General features: G+C 44.3%; 2 protein-coding genes across 3 annotated transcripts in view; one reads left to right on the top strand and one right to left on the bottom strand.

Annotated features, from left to right (window-relative positions):
- LOC124775900 (adenylosuccinate lyase) overlaps positions 1 to 19,672 on the bottom strand; it is a 492,241-nt gene that overhangs the window by 230,826 nt on the left and 241,743 nt on the right. The gene's annotated exons all lie outside the window — the stretch shown is intronic.
- LOC124775901 overlaps positions 3,354 to 19,672 on the top strand; it is a 71,144-nt gene continuing 54,825 nt past the window's right edge. For both annotated transcript variants that reach the window (XM_047250736.1, XM_047250737.1), the window contains exons 1-3: positions 3,354 to 3,472; positions 8,235 to 8,421; positions 16,263 to 16,427. In XM_047250736.1, the coding sequence (XP_047106692.1) occupies positions 3,414 to 3,472; positions 8,235 to 8,421; positions 16,263 to 16,427 (411 nt within the window). In that variant the 5' untranslated portion in view covers positions 3,354 to 3,413. The remainder of the gene's footprint in view (positions 3,473 to 8,234; positions 8,422 to 16,262; positions 16,428 to 19,672) is intronic.

A 19,672-nucleotide genomic window follows, 5' to 3' on the forward strand; every position in this document is an offset into this window, starting at 1 on the left:
TTGCTTTTTCAGAAACATCCAGAAGTAATGTCGGGGTATTGGTATTTTTGTTGTTTTGGTCATCAACCCAAGATCTGTTTGATTCAGCTCCCCATTGCCATTGGTTGCTAGCTATCCTTTCATTTCAGCGTAACAGCTACACTGCACGTCATCGACATCTGCCCTACATACAAATACGTAATATGATCTTGCTCTACCTTCCCTTCAACTACTGTTTTCAGCACGCCTAATGCCGCAATACACTGAAGTGACAAAAGTCATGAGATACCTCCTCTAATATTGTGTCAGGACTCCTTTTGCGCAGCGTAGAGCAACAACTCGACGTTTCATGGGCTTAGCAAGTGGTTGGAAGTTCCCTGCAGAACTACTGAGCTACACTTTCTCTCTGTAGTCGTCCATAATTGGGAAAATGTTGGCGGTGCACGATTTTGTTCACTATCTAACCTCTAGATTATGTACCATGAATGTACGATGAGATTCATGACGGGCGATCTGGATGGCTGAATCATTCGCTCGAATTGTCCAGAGTCCAGAATGTTCTCCAAATCAATGATGAACAACTGTGGATCTATGACATGGCGTATTATCATCCATTAATCACAACGTTGTTTGGCAACATGAAGTCCAAGAATGGCTGCTAGTGGTCTCCAAGTAGTCCAACATAAATATTTGCAGTTAATGATCGGTTCAGTTAGACCAGAGAAACCAGTCCATTCGATGGGTACAAACAGCCCACAATATTATGGAGCCCCTACAAGCTTGAGCAATGCCTTGTTGAAAACATGGGTCCATGGCTTCGTGGGATCTCAGCCACACTCGAACCCTACCACCAGCTCTTACCAACTGAAACCGAAACTCATCTGACTGGGCCACAATGGCAACTCCACCAACGCACTGCCCTCTCATACTTTGTGTAGCCGATACTACCGCCATCTGTGTAGATGCATATCGCTATTCCATGATCTTTGACACCTCAGTGTACATAATCAACTATTCTTTTTGTTGCATTACTTTATTATGAGACATACTTTTTCCTTGAGTTGTTGCAGGACTTCTTTAGCTCATACTCGATCAAACTATCTGATCTTCAACAGCCTCCCGTGACACCACATTTCAAGCGCTTCTAATCGTATGATCTCCGTCTTCCTCTCAGCTGTGCTGCAAACACCGTTCTTCATCAATCTTCTTTAGGTCCCAAGATTTATATTTTTGGATGTTAGTAGCTGTTTCTTTTTATACCAGTCGGGCCAGTTGGTTAAAAGCTTTTAAGGTTTGCCCCCCCCCCCCCCCCCCGCATCACTCTCTCTTCATGCTGACTCGTGACGCCTCCCAACAGAGAAGTCAATGTGTCGACTTTCATTAGTGTTTAAGTACACGCAAACGAACAACAATGGTTAACACCATGCATTAGTGTTCAGAAGAAGAGGAGTTCAAATCCACATATAGGCTTCCACTCTTTGGTTTTGCATGTTTTCCATAAACAGAGGTGAATGACAAGATGATTCCACAGAAATATAAATATTTTTGAAGAATGGTAATTATTGTTACAGTGTGAGGTGTTATACAGGGTGAGGCAGAAACGACGGACGTTTTTAGAACAGCTAGTACTCCGGCTCAGACGGTCGGAGTGCGGTGAGTGATGTGATAATGTGATCGGTAGCTCCTGCATTTTGTTTAATCAAGGTCATGGAGCCGTGGACTGTGCAACATCGTGTGTTTAGCTATGAAAGTTTTGTGCGCAACAGTGAGTCTATCGCTGCAGTGCAGCGTGAGCTTCGTCGCCATTTCAATCTCGCTAGACATGATAAGTGTTCCCACTCGTAACACCATTTTACGTTGGCTAGAATCATTTCGAACACGAGAAACAGTTATGAACAAAAAACGGCCAGGAGCTCCTCGCTCAGTTCGGACACAAGAAAATATGGAAAGAGTTCGGCAAGCCATACACCGTAGTCTTGGTCGATCTGCTAGAAGACACTCGGCTGAGCTGCGCCCCCTTAATCGCTCGGTAAGGCGTATTTTGCACACTAACCTAAAATTTCATCCCTACAAAATGGCCATTGTGCAAAAATTAACCCAAGAGATTATGAACAGCGGATAAATTTTGCCCGAGAAATGGAGGCCATATCTGAGCAAAATGACAACATTATTTTGCATGTGAGTGATGAAACTCATTTCCATTTGAATGGAATGGTAAATCAGCACAACTGTTGTTATTGGGCCAGTGAAAACCCAAAACTACTGCATGAGAAACCATTACATAGTCTCAAGGTGACTTGTTTGGTGTGCTGTGACAGGTACAGATGTTATTGATCCATACTTTTCCATGACGAGAACGACCTATCAACGATATAGAGAGATCCAGATTGAGATTTTCACTCTGCAGCGGAGTGTGCGCTGATATGAAACTTCCTGGCAGATTAAAACTGTGTGCCGGACCGAGACTCGAACTCGGGACCTTTGCCTTTCGCGGGCAAGTGCTCTACCAACTGAGCTACCCAAGCACGACTCACGCCCCGTCCTCACAGCTTTACTTCTGCCAGTACCTAGTCTCCTACTTTCCAAACGTTGCAGAAGCTCTCCTGGTTCGCAGGCAAAGGTCCCGAGTTCGAGTCTCGCTCCGGCACACAGTTTTAATCTGCCAGGAAGTTTCATATAGAGAGATGATCACTGAACTCTTCCTACCTCAGATTACTATCCGGCGAGTGTGGTTTCAGCAAGATGGAGCTACAGCTCACACGGCAAAATTGACTATGGAAGCAATTAAGACTCTTTTTCGTGGTACAGTTATTTCCCGGTTCGGAGACATTCATTGGCCTCCTCGTTCTCCTGACCTGTCCATGTGTGACAACTTTTTGTGGGGTTACCTCAAATCACGTGTGTATGCGCATAAATCACGTACACTTGAAGAATTGAAAGAAGCTGTTCGTGTGGAATCGTCGAAATAGACAGTGGCATCTTGCAGGGAGTTGAAGCCAACTTCCGAGAGCACCTTGAGAAGTGCATCGCTCAAAACGGCCGTCACCTGAGAGATGTTGTTTTCAAGCATTAATTTTGTTAAATGGTAATATTATTTTAGTGTTATTCTGCAATTAAAATTTTTTTGAAGCACCCCTAACGATGTATTGTTCATTTGAAAACCGTTCATCCCTTTTGCCTCACCCTGTAGATGGGTACGGTGCCTACTGTGGAAAGCGGCTCTCTATATCTGACACGTACACCAGTGGGCCCTGTCCCAGATGACACAGTGGCAGCTTATCAGAACGCGGACGGAGGATGCGGTGGTCGGACAGCGCAGGAAGAGGAAGCCACGGGACCGCGGCGTGGGTATGCGTGTCAGGCTGGCAGACAAGTGCGTGCGGTCAGTGTGCAGCTCAGCACAGCACAGCACAGCAGAGGCCAGCCAGCCAGCCATGGACGTGAAGGCGGCCGCCCGCACGCCAGCGCAGGCCCCAAGCAGGTCCTCATACAGGTCAGTCCGCCCACACACTCACAACACGCGGACTCCCTAATCGCAATGCCTAACGTCGTTACACATACAACATTATTACTTTCCTCTGGGCACGTATTACTGGCAAGGAAAACTGAAGATCTGGCCAGCGTGGCACCACCGTCGCGACTACGCCAGATAGACATGGAAGGGAGTTACTAACTGCGTAGAGTACAATACTGTTAACAATGGAGCGATGCCATACGTTACACGTCGATGTGCGAATGTCTTGCATAGCCCAACATTTCAATACTGGGCGGCACTTTCCTTTGACAATACTCCTCGCACATTGGACCCATTTACTCACAGAGTAACGTGTGCGTATCGAAATCCCTTCTGAATAAACCATTGCGCGGTTTAGTTCTGTTGCTTTAATTTATCAAAAAATATAGTATCGCTTTTTGAAACTATGTCTTCAGGTTTGCACGCGAACACTCGCTTAATCTAGTATCTTTCAAATCTAATCTTTCAGTCCTGCGAGGTATGCGGGAGAACAACTGTGAAATATGGAAGGTAGGAGAAGAGGTACGGCCAGAAGTAAGGTCGTGAGCGGTGGTCATGAGTCATGCTTGACACCTCAGACAGCAGAGCACTTGCCTGTGAAAGACAAAAGATCCCAGGTTCGAGTCCCGGTCCTGCACACAGTTTTAACCTCCCTGGAAGCTCTGAGTAAGCACGCAACCCCCTGCAGCGAAAATTCATTTTGAAATGCCAGACAGCCACCAGAGGAAGCTTTTATACATAAGTTGAAAGCAACTTTGGGCAACGTGACTGGTAAGGGAACATTCCCAGGTGTAAATAAGCGACCTTGATGAAACTTGGCGGCTATGTAGAGCTATCAAAATTACGCAATACGTTTTTGTTAGCTTTTCCCAATTTCACTTTTACACAGCCCAAAATGTTATTTGGCATATTAGGTTCAGAGGAAATATATTCGAAAAATTGAAGTATAAAAAAAGTGTATTAAATAAAACCTGGAATGTACTTAACGTTCTTGAAAACTCTATAATCAACTTTTATAACAATCCGAAGTTTTGCAAAATACCTCACCACAATTAACTAATTCTGAATAATGAAAGCTTTTGTTAGAACGTAAATTAAAGAATTATCCATCCATATATAATAAAGTTGGTTTCTGAAATACCATTTTGGAAAACAAGCTGTACACAATATACTCTCGTAGTATTTTCAACACACCTAATCAAAATATCTAAACATTTATTGTTACTCTAATTATTTGTTTTGTATTGTATTGAATTGGGGACCTGGAAACGACGGAGAGGCTTCGTCCCCGCACAAGCCCACACAACAGGCCACAGCAGTCCACTCACCTCACCTCCACCCCACACAAGACGAGTGTAGCCCCAACGTTTGCGTGGTAGAGTAACTATCTTGTACGCGTACGTCGAGACAGTGTTTGCGCAGCAATCGCCGACATAGTGTAACTGAGGCGGAATAAGGGGAACCAAGCCGCATTCGCCAAGGCAGATGGAAAACCGCCTAAAAACCATCCAGACTGGCCGGCACACCGGACCTCGACACTACACCAGGCGGATTCGTGCCGCGCAACGGCACGCCTTCCCGCCCGGAAAGCAAAATTATTTGTTTTACTTATTATTGTTTTATGTTTTAAATTTTACGTTTTAAATTCATGTTGCTTGTCTTTCTAGTTTACCCTTTCATATATGTGTATTTTGTTAGTAACTCATTATTAGGATACAAACTCATTATAGAAATATTGTAAATAAATGCTTAAAATTTAACATTTTTTTTACACAGTGCACATAAAATAAACCGAATTTCTACACAATATACACGACAGATAAAGAAATATAAAACAAAATTCAGAATGCTACCCTGAAAACTAATACACAATCGTCCGCCATGTGTCCACGATGTTTTCCAATGTTTACAGTTCATAACCATTTATAAAACAGGGACCATGTGACTGAACCACGTAGGACAAGCTAACATTAAATACACTGATGGAAAATAAAACTGCAACATCCAAAAATAATTAATGTAGAGTATTGAAACTTCGGGAATGCATTTGTTTAGGTAACATATTTAAGTGATTAACACTGCAAGATCATAGGCTACTCTAAGCGCGAGATAAGCCATTGCAAATGTGAAATGCTGGTACATTAATAACCGATGTAACCGCCAGAATGTTGAATGAAAGCATGCAAACAGGCATGCATTTTGTGGTACAGGTGCCGATGTCAGTTTGTGGGATGGTGTTCGATGCCTGCTGTACTTGGTCGGTCAATACAGGGACGGTTAACGCTGTTTGTGGATGACGCTGCAGTTGTCATCCGATGATGTCCCACAAGTGCACGATTGGAAACCGATCTGGTGATCAAGCAGGCCAAGGCAACATGTCGACGCACTGTAGAGAATGTTGGGTTACAACAACGGTGTGTGGGCAAGCACTGTCTTGCTGGAAAATACCCCCTGGAATGTTGTTCACGAATGGCAGCACAACAGGTCGAATCACCAGAGTGACGAACAAATTTGCTGTCAGGGTGTGAGGAATGGCTGCGAGAATGCTCCTGCTTGCATACGAAATCGCACCCAAACCATAACTCCAGATGTAGGTCCAGGGTGTCTATCATGCAGAGGTTAATTGCAGACACTCAGCGAACCTCCTCCTAATCAACACACTGCCATTACTGGCACCCAGGCAGGCCGAGTTTCCATCAGAAAACAAAACAGATCTTCACCCTGCCCTCCAATGAGCTCTCACTTGACACCACTGAAGTCGAAAATGGTCTGGGGTCAGTGGACTGCACGCTACAGGGCGTCTGGCTCGGAGCCTTCCTTTAAGTAACCGATGTAGAACGATTCGTTGTGTGATTGTGGTGCCAAGCGTTGCTCAAATTGCTGCTGCAGATGACGTATGACGTCACATAGTCATGTGCCGAACACGATGGTCTTCCCTCGCAGTAGTGCCACGTGACAGTCCGGAGCCTGGTTTTCTTGAGACCGTACATTCCCGTGACCACCGCTGCCACCAATATGTACAGCTGCTACATTTGTGCCAAGTCTTTCTGTAATGTCGCAGAAGGAACATCCAGCTTCTCGTAGCCCTATTACACCTCGTTCTAACTCTGTGAAGTTCTGACAATGGCGTCATTGTCGCCTTAAACGCATTCTTGCCTAACAACTCATCGCGTCCTATCTCAAAGGTAACTAACGTTCCCTGTATGCAAACTTGCAAAGTGATTTCATACAACAGTTAACCCATTTCTCATCAACCATTAGCAACTAATTAACAACTCTCCTTCATCAAAATAATATATTAATTTTAATTACGATATTTTTGATAAATGTAACCTTACTCTAAAATTCCAAAAGACTAAGATGGTCCTCGATGGTGAGTGTTCACCGGAGGTGAAGGTATCATCTGGAGTGACTGAGGGAAGTGTGGTAGGTCCGCTGTTGTTTTCTATCTACATAAATGATCTTTTGGATAGGGTGGATAGCAATATGCGACTGTTTGCTGATGATGCTGTGGTGTACGGGAAGGTGTCGTCGTTGAGTGACTGTAGGAGGATACAAGATGACTTGGACAGGATTTGTGATTGGTGTAAAGAATGGCAGCTAACTCTAAATATAGATAAATGTAAATTAATGCAGATGAATAGGAAAAAGAATCCCGTAATGTTTGAATACTCCATTAGTAGTGTAGCGCTTCACACAGTCACGTCGATTAAATATTTGGGCGTAACATGGCAGAGCGATATGAAGTGGGACATGCATGTAATGGCAGTTGTGGGGAAGGCGGATAGTCGTCTTCGGTTCATTGGTAGAATTTTGGGAAGATGTGGTTCATCTGTAAAGGACACCGCTCATAAAACACTAATACGACCTATTCTTGAGTACTGCTCGAGCGTTTGGGACCCCTATCAGGTCGGATTGAGGGAGGACATAGAAGCAATTCAGAGGCGGGCTGCTAGATTTGTTACTGGTAGGTTTTATCATCACGCGAGTGTTACGGAAATGCTTCAGGAACTCGGGTGGGAGTCTCTAGAGGAAAGGAGGGGTTTTTTTCGTGAATCACTACTGAGGAAATTTAGAAAACCAGCATTTGAGGCTGACTGTAGTACGATTTTACTGCCGCCAACTTACATTACGCGGAAAGACCAAGAAGATAAGATAAGAGAGATTAGGGCTCGTACAGAGGCGTATAGGCAGTCATTTTTCCCTCCTTCTGTTTGGGAGTGGAACAGGGAGATAAGATGCTAGTTGTGGTACGAGGTACCCTCCGCCACGCACCGTATGGTGGATTGCGGAGTATGTATGTAGATGTACAAATGGCTGGATGGCCTTCAGGCCAAAAGCCACAAATTGTAAAATAATAATGAAAAAAGAAGGAGCATTTACTTGTTACAGGACCTTGCAGACATAGATTTAATGCACTATGCAGTAGTGCCTGAATAGCTGAAGACGGAGCAAAGTGTCGCTACAGTCTTATTGTAAATGGGAAAAGATTAACATTGCGGAGGGGGCTGGGTGGGCACAGTAGTATCAGCTGCCTGGACAATGTTGAGCCCAGAATGTTGCATGTCGTTTGTGGAAGTGAACAAACCAGCATTTCGGAGCTCCATATTTATCGCCAAAACCGTAACAAGATTTCGCTGTGCAACTCTACATTATAATAGTGAGCAGCCTGCCGCTTTGACGGATTTCGCTGCAGAGGGGTGCTGGAGTGTTGAGGGCGCTGTGTGTGGACGTGTTGCAGCATGGACCCCAAGGTGAGCTTCTGGCGGACGGCGGAGGGCGGCCGCGCCAGCATCTGCGGCAGCTCGTCCTCGTCGGCCTACGTGTACGTCGACCTGCCGCCCGCCACCGGCGCCGGCGACGAAGACCTCAAGGGCGCCGCGCCGCCCGTGCTCTCGCTCAGCTTCGCCGCCAAGCTGTTCGAGCTGGTGGGTCTCACTCGCTCACACATCGCGTCCCATACAGCCCGTCGTGAAAGAGACCCACGCACCCAGGCGTAAATCAAGAGGCAGAAACAGCTGCTTCAGCGTACCTCTGCAGAGTTCACTAACACGCATATGAGCCGCGCGGGATTAGCCGAGCGGGCTAGGGCGCTACAGTCCTGGACTGTGCGGCTGGTCCCGGCGGAGGTTCGAGTCCTCCCTCGGGTATGGGTGTGTGTGTTTGTCCTTAGGATAATTTAGCTGAAGTAGTGTGTAAGCTTAGGGACTGATGACCTTAGCAGTTAAGTCCCATAAGATTTCACACACATTTTTTGAACTAACACGCACGCAAATACAGCTTGTCCCTGGAGGAGCTGTCAATATTCAAGGATATGACAGGAACAATCATCTGAAGTAAAAATCTTCTTGTGCACCTATGCGCTATTCCGAATGGTTTCCGAGGTAGAACATATTTCAGGTGTATTATTCAAGTGTATTATTTTTGGACTAGTGTCGTGCAAGCACGTCTTTTGCCCACCCAACCTCTTTCACGTTTTATTCCAGTCCAACCTAACTCGTTGCCTTCAGCCTTTTTGCTCGGGATGTCTTTCTGCCATTAAACCAGACCACTGATCGCGGAGTTCTCCGTGGTGCGCTGTGAGTGAAGTACTGCGACGGATTGAGATGGTATCAGAGAGAAGCATAGGTTAACTGTGTTTGTACACATGCTGGCTAAAATATCACACATCTACAGTAATGAAGAACATGCAGATATTTTGCACGAAGGTGGTTTGATAAGTCTGGTAAAAATGCAAGAAAAAAATATTTGTTTCGTAAACAACTCAATCCGCTTCTCGACAAAGTCTCCTTTGAGGGATATGCACTTGCTCCAGCGATCATCCGGCATTTTCATTCCATCGCAAAAACACGTTGTGCCCAACTCCGCAAAATACTGGTCGCTTCCTCATTTGATGAAAAATTCTTACCAGCAAGTTAACGTTTCACGTTAGGGAATAGGAAGAAGTCACTTGGAGCTAAGTGTGGTGAATAGGGTGGACGAGGAAAGAATTCAACGTCCAATTCATGCACTTTCGACATTGTTATCGCTGATGTGTGAGACGGTACATTATCCTGCAGAAAGAGCACTTTTTTGTGTGCCAACATTGGTCTTTTTCCAACCGACGCAAGTTTCAAACGATTCAACAATGAAACATAATACGGTGCTGTTAAGGTTCTACCTTTTTCCAAGTAATCCATGAGGATTACTCCTTGGGAACCCAAAAAAAAGTGACCATCACTGTACCAGCTGACAAAATAGTCTTTGCCTTCTGCGGTGCACTTGAACCAGCCCTTTTCCATTGTTTTGACTGCCGTTTTGCGCCGGTGTGTAATGATGGACGCATGTTTCATCAATAGTCACAAATCGCCGCACGTCTTGCGTATTGCGACTAAACAACGACAAGCATTGTGTTGAAATGTCGTGCAAGATGCGCTTTTGAACGACTGTAAGCAATAGTGGCACCCACATCGCATACAGCTTCTTCATAGCCAATTCTCCGTGCAGGATATTTTGTTCCCGCTCAGTTTTGATGCCTACAGTCTCACCAATCTCATGAATTTTCATTTAGCCGTCTTGTATTGCCATATCATCGATTTTGTCAGAGGTTTCCTTTGTGCTGACCTCAATTGGCTGCCCGGAGCGCACTTCTTCCTCAGCTTGTCCGACCGTTAACACAAAAACAAATGGTCTCAAATGGCGGTGCAGAGTGCGTGTGAACTCCTCCGAATTCTGTTTTGATTTCTGCGGCTGTCCAACCCTTCAAATGAAAATGTTTAATAAGAGCACGAAACACAGGTTTCTCCCATTTCAGTCGCAGGAGACACGCTGACCAATTCAGACGGCTGTCAATAATAAACTGCACGCTGTACATTGTGGAAATTCTTTATACGACCCTTAGAATAATGAAGCTTACCTACCATGGAGGTGCAACAAAAATGTTCCATTATTTCATGGAAATTCACGAGACTTATTAAACCATCATCGTATGTTTACGGCTTGTGCAGTCGTGTACGTCTCCTGCTGCTGTCGAAGAATACCGTCGGCGCTTTCCGACAAGTCAAACACGTCGAATTCCTGGTCGTAGAGCGTTTACCGTATTTATCAGCACACTGCGTGAAACAGGTATTCTTCCAAGTTCTCATATTTCTTCTGAACGTGCACTTCAACAATCTGTGCGGGAATAGTGACGCATTGTTGAGCTGGTTCAGCGTAGTCCTGCTACCAGTACTAGGCGACTTTCTGACTGTCGCCCAGGAAAATGTGTATGGCGAACATCTGATGGGAAAATTTGTACTCGTTTCAGATACTGCGTGTCCACAATCTTCTCACATTCGACAATGCCACACGACCTGAACTTTGTCACTAACAATCGCCATTTGCTATACTATGAAAAGATGTTTACACGGAGTGGATGAAGAGCACAATTAATAATCGTCGATGGTCGCAGGAAAACCTACACGCTATAGTGGAAATCAATTTCTAACGTCGCTTTTCGACCAATGTTTGGTGCGTCACGATCGCTAACATGCTGACAGGTCCAGTCATTTTTAAAGAGCGAATTACGAGACAGAATTACTTGCAAAACTTTGCAAAATTCGTTTGTTGAACGCCTTGAGGACGATCCTTTGGCCACGCCAACTGCAATGTACTTCCAGCATAACGGAGCCTCTCCACATTTTACCAGACATGTGAGGAAACACCTCAAACGGAATTACCCTAATCGCTGGGTTGGTCGTGGTAGCACAATCAACTGGCTACCAAGATCGCCAGACCTCACGCTAATTAGGTTTCAGTTTATAGGGTTGTGGTTGGGCACACAAATGAAAGGTGAATATGCGAGGTGAACTGTTTGGTTGCATCATGGACGCTGCTGCAGTTATTAGGAATCGTGCAAAAGCACTGAGACAAGCAACGCAACATTTTCTCCCAAGATCGCACAAATGCAATTAAGTTGACGAACATTTATTGTGAACAGCTCGAACGAGACGTGTACGTAATTCTTACAGGCGAAAGTGTTAAAAATACGCAATTTTTCAATTTTTATTTTATAAAACGCATGATGTAATATTTACGAACAGCTGTACATATGTGTACATCATACAAACGTATGGCAGGAAATGCGTTCCAAGGGAATTACACTCACTTTTTAGGTGTTGATAAAAGATCTTTGACAGTTTAAGTTTCAATGATTAGCACAGATGAGGAAACTCCAGGTAATACATTGTACTCCGCAGGTATGCTTAATTAATGAGTACACATGACGGCACTAAAACGTAACAAAACTGAGTTGACTCTCCGTAGTAGCAAAAATGGTTCAAATGGCTCTAAGCACTACGGGACTTAACATCTGAGGTCAGCAGTCCCCTAGACTTAGAACTACTGAAACGTAACTAAACTAAGGACATCACACTCATCCATGCCCGAGGTAGGATTCGAACCTGCGACCGTAGCAGCGGCGCGGTTCCGGACTGAAGCGCCTAGAACCGCTAGGCCACAGCAGCCGGCTCCGTAGTAGCAAACAGAGCAGATAGCCGAAGTAATATAACTCGCTCACTTGCTGGAGCAGTTAGTAAACAAATGGAAACACGAGAAAAACGCGCACTGCTCATTTAGCCAAGCGTCTTTACTTGAAGATTTGTGTAAGTACGATGTAGACCAACGAGGAGAACGTAGAAATGCTACTCGTCTCTGGAGAATGTACGTTAGCAGAAGAGTAACTGCAATAACCTTTTCTTATTTACAATACTGATACATGCAGTACAGTACTGTAGCACTTTTAAACGACAGATTGGCGACGGTAAAGACAGGTATTCATTAAAAACTGCATCACCACACAAATCTCAACTGAAGAAGGCTGACTGAATGACGCACGTGCATTTTCCTTGTGTTTCCATTTGTTTACCGTCAATTAGCCCAGGTACGTGCACTGTTTACTATTACAGGAGATTCAAACTCAGTTTTGTGCTAAGTTTTTAATAACGCCATGTTTATGTAAATGGTACACTGTGATACGTGTTTCAACAAGTCTTGAGAGAACGAAGTGGCTTACCGAATAACAAAAATATATAGTGCTACTTAAAGAAGATGAACAAAGTTCGAGGAAAGTCAATTATGCTGTCTCACTAGTAGCTAACCAACATTTGCTCTTGGTGTAAAAGTTATTTGGGGTGTTCGAGATAAATTGGTTGGATGTCTGTCTATATTACTAACCAGTACTTCCAAAAAAAAGTACTGTATTTACGTAACTTTACACATAGATCTATCATGTGTCTACATATTGTCCAAGACAAATCTGTTTAACAAGCTCATAGATCAAAATATTGGTCAGCCTCTTAAAAGAGTAAACTAGTCGCTTTGGAGCGCTGTAAATATCGTATAACTGGTATCGCTTAATCATGTGACCCTCATGACGTCATAGCAGTGAAGTGCTGTCTACGTGCCAGCGCAATGAGATGGGTCGCTGTGGATACGTGACTGAATGGCAGAAAGAGTTATCGTGTTTGGATGTCCCCATGAGCACACCGTGAATGAAGTTGCCCGATTTGTTGGCACGCCAACGGAGACTGTTCAACTTGGGCGCAAGGGGTGGTGCATCACTTACAGCCACGGAATACGGCGTAAGAACAGCGCTAGGGAAAACATCCTAATCGACAGGGACCGGAGACGAATATTACGACTTGCTAATTTCAGTTTGTTGCTATCAATGAATGCAGGTCCATCTTAACCAGTTTCCGAGCGAAAATAACGAAGGGGACCGCATTCGGAGTCGGGTACCTCGTACAAGGCCACTAGTCACAACAGCACGTCTACACAGGGCCAAACAACACAGGAACTGAACAGTCGCTAACTTGGGGGCGAGACGCGATTTTGCCCTTTATCTCAAGACGGAGCGCGCCGAGTCCGCCAACGGCCCAATGAGGCACTTAACCTACTGTGGGTGGAGTATGTAGTTCAGGCCGGTGGTAGTTATGTAATGTTGCGGGAATGTTTTTCACAGCGTGATTTAGGGCCATTCATTCAGGTTATGGCGAAAAAGAACCAAAATGTTTATCTCAGCATTTTCGGTAGCCTCGTGTTGCCCTTTCTTCTACATCTGCATGATGAGTCTGCTGTGAACAGTCCCGCCTTCCAAGACATTGCCTGTGCTCACAGGGCTGCCTCCAGCACTGGCCTGCTAAATAACCCGATTTTAAACCCACAGAAAGTATCTGGGACTACTTGGAGGAGCGGCTGAAAGCAGCAGTCAAACTCCCTGCAATTTCCCAGCCCCGCGGTATCCAATCGTCAATGAGTGTTCTTAGCTGCTTATGTCGGAACTGAAGACGTGCTTTTTCTTTTCTTTTTTTAATCGTTGCTTAGATGCTGCTCTCTACCTAGTAACAAATCAGAAGGATACTAACGTAATGATTCCTCGCATACGAGGTCCTCTTTTAATATTGATTTCTTTGTGTGTGTGTGTGTGTGTGTGTGTGTGTGTGTGTGTTTTTTTTACTTTGCTTTTTGTGCTAACTATGGCTGTAAAATTTATGTCTTTTCTACTGAATACTGTAAAAAATACATAGTTGTTTACTAATCAGGATAGCGTTTCATTTCACTCCTTGAAGAACTGCCTTCCCTCATACGACCTGCTAGTGAATATTCGGCCATTTCTATTAATAACTGAGGCTATTTAACTCCGGACGTAACATCAAAGTCCGATTCACCTAATCAGTAGCAGAACATTTTCCCTGGCTTCGCCCAATAGCGGACGGGAGCGTAGGTAGTATTACATTATCTCCTTGTGGTTGGTCTGGTTTAGCATGCCCTAAATGAGGCAAGCTGTTTCTCTGTTGATGGTTAATAAACCTCAACGAATAGTAAGAATGAAATGTCTTCAGTCGCACCTGATGAGCTTCATACTATATCCTTCGGTAGTCGCGTGCACCCGGTCCCATACCACTAATGACTGGCATGGATACTCTCTCGGAGGATCGCTCATACTTATCCTTCCATTCCGTAATTACAAACGAGACTAACTTACTCGTATAAGGCGATCCTGGCGGTGTTACGCGAAGCAGCAGACTTCCATCAGCTGGTCTTACCTGCAACAAAAAAAGAGAGGGTAGGTCATTGGAGAGTGTTATCGCAGTCTTCCTTGTCCTGTTGAAGCACTGCAACTGCAGATGGGTTTACGAGAATATAAACGACAATGAGATGAGCTTATTGTTTCCTTCCCGTTGTATATAGTTTTACCAATTTAGCTGTCCTGTTGGGTTTTACCCTAGTGGGTTGATACAGAGAAAACTGCTATTTATTACGTTCCAACAATATACACCACTGTATCACCTTTAGACGGCCACAATCTTTAGTGCAACAAAGTGTTAACTAACCACTTCAAGATACCTGAATGTACAAGATCTAAAAAGTCGCATCAAATGTGGGGATGCTAAGTCGGGTAACCACGCTGTACTCATGTAAGAAGATGCCTTCCCCGATACAGTGTTCCTCCTAATAGTTGTTCACATGTATCTTAGTGGCTAATATTAACTAAACAGAAACAGATTCGAAATTTACTTGTCCCACTTGCAAGAGCAACATCCACCCTGCACCGTACGGTTCTGTGATTGATTCAAAACACGGAAATCAATTGTTGATATACACTAATGGGCAAATCAGGTGCATGTAACTGCTACATCTACATGGATACTCTGCAAACCACATTTAGGTGCCTCACTGAGAGTTCGTCGAACCACCTTCGCAATTCTCTATTAGTCCAATCCCGTATAGCACGCGGAACACCATCTTTCGGTAAGAGCTCTGATTTCCGTTATTTTATGATGGTGATCATTTCTTCCCATGTAGGTCAGCGTCAACAAAATATTTTCGCATTCGGAGGAGAAAGTTGGTGATTAGGATTTCGTCAGAAGATTCCTCCGCAACGAAAAAGGCCTTTGTTTTAATGATGTCCAACCCAAATCCTGTATCATTTCAGTGACACTCTCTTCCCTATTTCGTGATCATACAAAACGTGCTCCCTTTCTTTGAACTTTTCGATGCACTCTGTCAGTCCTATCCGGTAAGGATCCCACACCGCGCAGCAGTATTCTAAAAGAGGAAGGACAAGCGTAGTGTAGGCGGTCTCCTTAGGAGATCTGTTAAATTTTCGAAGTGTCTTTCAATAGAACGCATTCTTTCGTTAGCCTTCCCCACAATATTTTCTGTGCGTTCGTTCCAATTTAAGTTTTCATAATTGTAATTCCTAGGTATTACACTGGAAAGACACCACTTCCTGAACCACGACACATAAAATAGTTGTTGAGTGCGTCAGGTCCTGTACTGACCGTCAGTCGAGCAAACGCGAGAGTCAAGCACCGCAAGCAACGAAGCGTGAATGACTGGGACTGATTGTAACAATGATAGACAGGCCACGGGCCAGTTCAGCGTTGGATAGTAACAACCAGAGAGCAGCCATACTATTCAGGACCACCACTGCGCTATGAGGTACAGAACCCGACGTCCGACACGGGTGCATCTATACTCACTGCATGCCATAGGTTACAGGGTTATTATGGGCATAGGAACAGGGCTACTGGATGCTCTAACAAGTAAGCATAGAATAAAGTCACCATGGTTGATGGTCACGGATACATACAGATAGACATATGTCGCTGGCCAGGTGGGAATACGTCTTAAACAACCTATCCCGGGCGACGGACTAGACAAGCTGAGGTCGTGTTCTCGTCAATAGTGGTATACGAGACGCTGAGCCACACGTACACATGAGCAGTGGCTGACGTGCGTGTTGCAGGTGCTGACGCTGGTGGCAGAAGGCCTGTACGCGGCGGGCGACGCGCTCATCACGGACAACTTCCGCACGTTCATATTCCCGCACGTCGTCTACAACACGTTCATCATCGTCAGCGGAATCGTCGTCACAAGCTACCTGCTGCGCATCAAGATGCAGGAGCTGCTCGTGAGTTCACTCTGTCTTCGTTCACGATTAGAAAATGTGCCTCGTTATTAATACGATGATATCAGGCAACAAAATTCTTTTGTGCTACTGTCGCATCTACTATACTAACTTACAATGCGACCGCTAATTAAATCATGGATCTCCTCACTTGATATTTAGTAGGTTTGGAAGTTCATTATACCTGTGTGACAGGTATCAGACATTCTAGTCCTAGGTAAGGGTGCAGGTGGCTGTAACAACTCAGCAGACATTTGGTGTCATGTTGTTAATTTTTAGTTCATCTGACTCGCAGCATTTTAACAGTGTATGGCTAGCCATACGTGAGGCATTGATTGTAACTCAAAAATGCCTGCTAGCGGGTTATAATGCACCACGTGAAACTGTCTACACAACTGAAACTGCGCAGCAGTGGAGAATCCAAAATAAGACTCCATGTTACTATAACTAACGACAGCCAGTGCGGCAGACTGTTGTAATTCAGAAAGTTGTTTTAGCTCTGTAACTTACCGCAACTAAAATACTTTGAGACACTGAAATTCAGTAACGCTTATGCAAATCTAGCGCAGTAAGCTGTTCTAAGCTACTCTGCTGCCTAGCACGCACCCAATCCGCCTGGAAACCCGACAAGAAATGCGGTCGGACGCAAAGCAAATGGGGGCTCACAATTTATTAGAGGCAATCATCAATACTCTTGTCAGACAGCACACTCACAAGAGCTACTCAAAATTGAATGACCCACTGCCTGACCTAAGCCAAAATGTCTATTGCATTGATGTTGTTCTACATTTCAAGTAAGTTATTTATATACTAGCTGAGAAATTCGACGTTGCCTTAGTACACATTTATCGCTGTGCCTGAGACTTCGTATGCGCGAAATTGATTTGTGACTTATAAAACTTCTTTGTATACAACGTTTGAAGTAGTACGACAGGAGTCATGAACGAAGAGGTTCTATGCTTTACTAACACGGGAGAGACTCAAGCAGAGCTGAGCGTGCAAAAGGCAACTACCACATGGGTCACACCCACAGCAAGTGGCATCTGGTCTTGTACTTACTTTTGGTCACGGAATAACATAAGCTCACCGTAAACTGCGAAAATTTAAAGTGAAATGGTGAACAGTTACATATGAAAACGCGCTCGCCTCCGCCACTTCCCGTCAAAATTTCCCCTTCTATGACGTTACTTTGGAGAGAAGTAACTTTAAGCCTCTTTGGTGAAAGGTTTTGAGGGCGAGATAATTCGTGACTCTCACGATCAGAGCTACGCCGCACCTCGCTTTCGGAAGGAGTTTCCAAAGAGCGATAGACGTCTCAGTTTCCTATTCATAGGATTCTTGAGATAGCATACTCTTCACTCTTTCAGCCGTTCTGATGTATTCAGAAGGACGTGACTATTTTCAATGCATTTTTATTTGTAAATAAAACAAAATCAAAATGTAATGAGTAGACACCAAGATCACAAAGAAATGTTAAATAAATTCGATTTTCCTAGCAAAGAATATAAACGAAGCGTATTAAAACAAGCAAAGGAATGTCATTAGGATTTTAATAAACAAAGCGTAATCAGTAAAACATGTATATTCTACCCAAGTAAATATGCTCTAAGATTTTATTTGTAAAGATAAGATAACGGCATTTAATGCTGTCACTGACGTAAACTTCCGAAAATACATGACGCAGAGTTAAAAAAACTAACAACGCCATGTACTAGTTCTTTGGTGTACTACAAAACTAACAACGCTGTTTATTGATTACTCAGCGTACTACGCTATGACGGTTATACATGCGAATTACTAAACAGCAGACAAAACTTTAAATTATTAAAAATGGTTCAAATGGCTCTGAGCACTATGCGACTTAACTTCTGAGGTCATAAGTCGCCTATAACTTAGAACTAATTAAACCTAACTAACCTAAGGACATAACACACATCCATGCCCGAGGCAGGATTCGAACCTGCGACCGTAGCGGTCACGCGGTTCCAGACTGAAGCGCCTAGAACCGCTCTGCCACACCGGCCGGCTTAAATTATTAAATTATGATTTTTTTTCGTGATCCGAGATTGGTAAAATAAAGCTTAAACGTTACTTCAAGCTACGCTCTATTTATCAGTGAAAATCCCAGGGAAATGCGTTTAGTAGTTTTACAGAGTAGCATCTTCAGACAAACACGTCAGTTTTACAGTTTTAGTATAGACATGTATCGCCTTGAGCAGCTAATAGACAAACCTTTCCCGCGCGACCGCTACGGTCGAAGGTTCGAATTCTGCCTCGGGCATGGATGTGTGTGATGTCCTTAGGTTAGTTAGTTTTAAGCAGTTCTAAGTTCTAGGGGACTAACGACCTCAGAAGTTAAGTCCCATAGTGCTCAGAGCCATACACAAACCTCTATTTGCTGCCGGTTCAATCTAGCTGATCATGAACAACAACATGTTGTTGTTGTGGTCTTCAGTTCTGAGACTGGTTTGATGCAGCTCTCCATGCTACTCATTTAACCATACAGTAAAGCTGCATGCCCTCGGGAAAAATTACGGCTGTAGTTTCCTCTTGCTTTCAGCCGTTCGCAGTACCAGCACAGCAAGGCCGTTTTGGTTAGTGTTACAAGGCCAGATCAGTCAATCTTCCAGACTGTTGCCCCTGCAACTACTGAAAAGGCAGCTGCCCCTCTTCAGGAACCACACGTTTGTCTGGCCTCTCAACAGATACCCCTCTGTTGTGGTTGCACCTACTGTACGGCCATCTGTATCGCTGAGGCACGCAAGCCTCCCCACCAACGGCAAGGTCCATGGTTCATGGGGAGGGGGGTGGGGGGGGGGGGGGGGGACGACAACATAAAAATTGCAATTTCATCCTATGTGACAAAACTACTGTAGCGGTGCTAACAATAAAAATAAAATTCATAAGAAACCATTATTTGTCACTGTCGTCAAGAGGATGCCCATTTTTCGTCTACATGTTGAGTGCACTCCATAGAGCAGCATCGAATATTAAAGCTCACATTGTAGTACCATTTTACGAGTATGCACATGGATTTCATCCTTCCAACGACAGTGACTCAAAATAGTTTCTTATAATTTAATTTTATTGTTGACTTCACAGCAGTAGTGATGCTACACAATAAGACCGCCAGCAGTCACACTGGGCTCTCATTCGGGGGGACGACAGTTCAAATCCACGTCCAGGCATTCCGCTTTATGTTTTCCGTGATTTTCCTAAGTCGGTTCAGAAAATTGCCGGAATGGTTG

This window comes from Schistocerca piceifrons, chromosome 2 (genome assembly GCF_021461385.2).
Source record: "Schistocerca piceifrons isolate TAMUIC-IGC-003096 chromosome 2, iqSchPice1.1, whole genome shotgun sequence".
Classification (NCBI taxonomy): Eukaryota; Metazoa; Arthropoda; class Insecta; order Orthoptera; family Acrididae; genus Schistocerca; species Schistocerca piceifrons.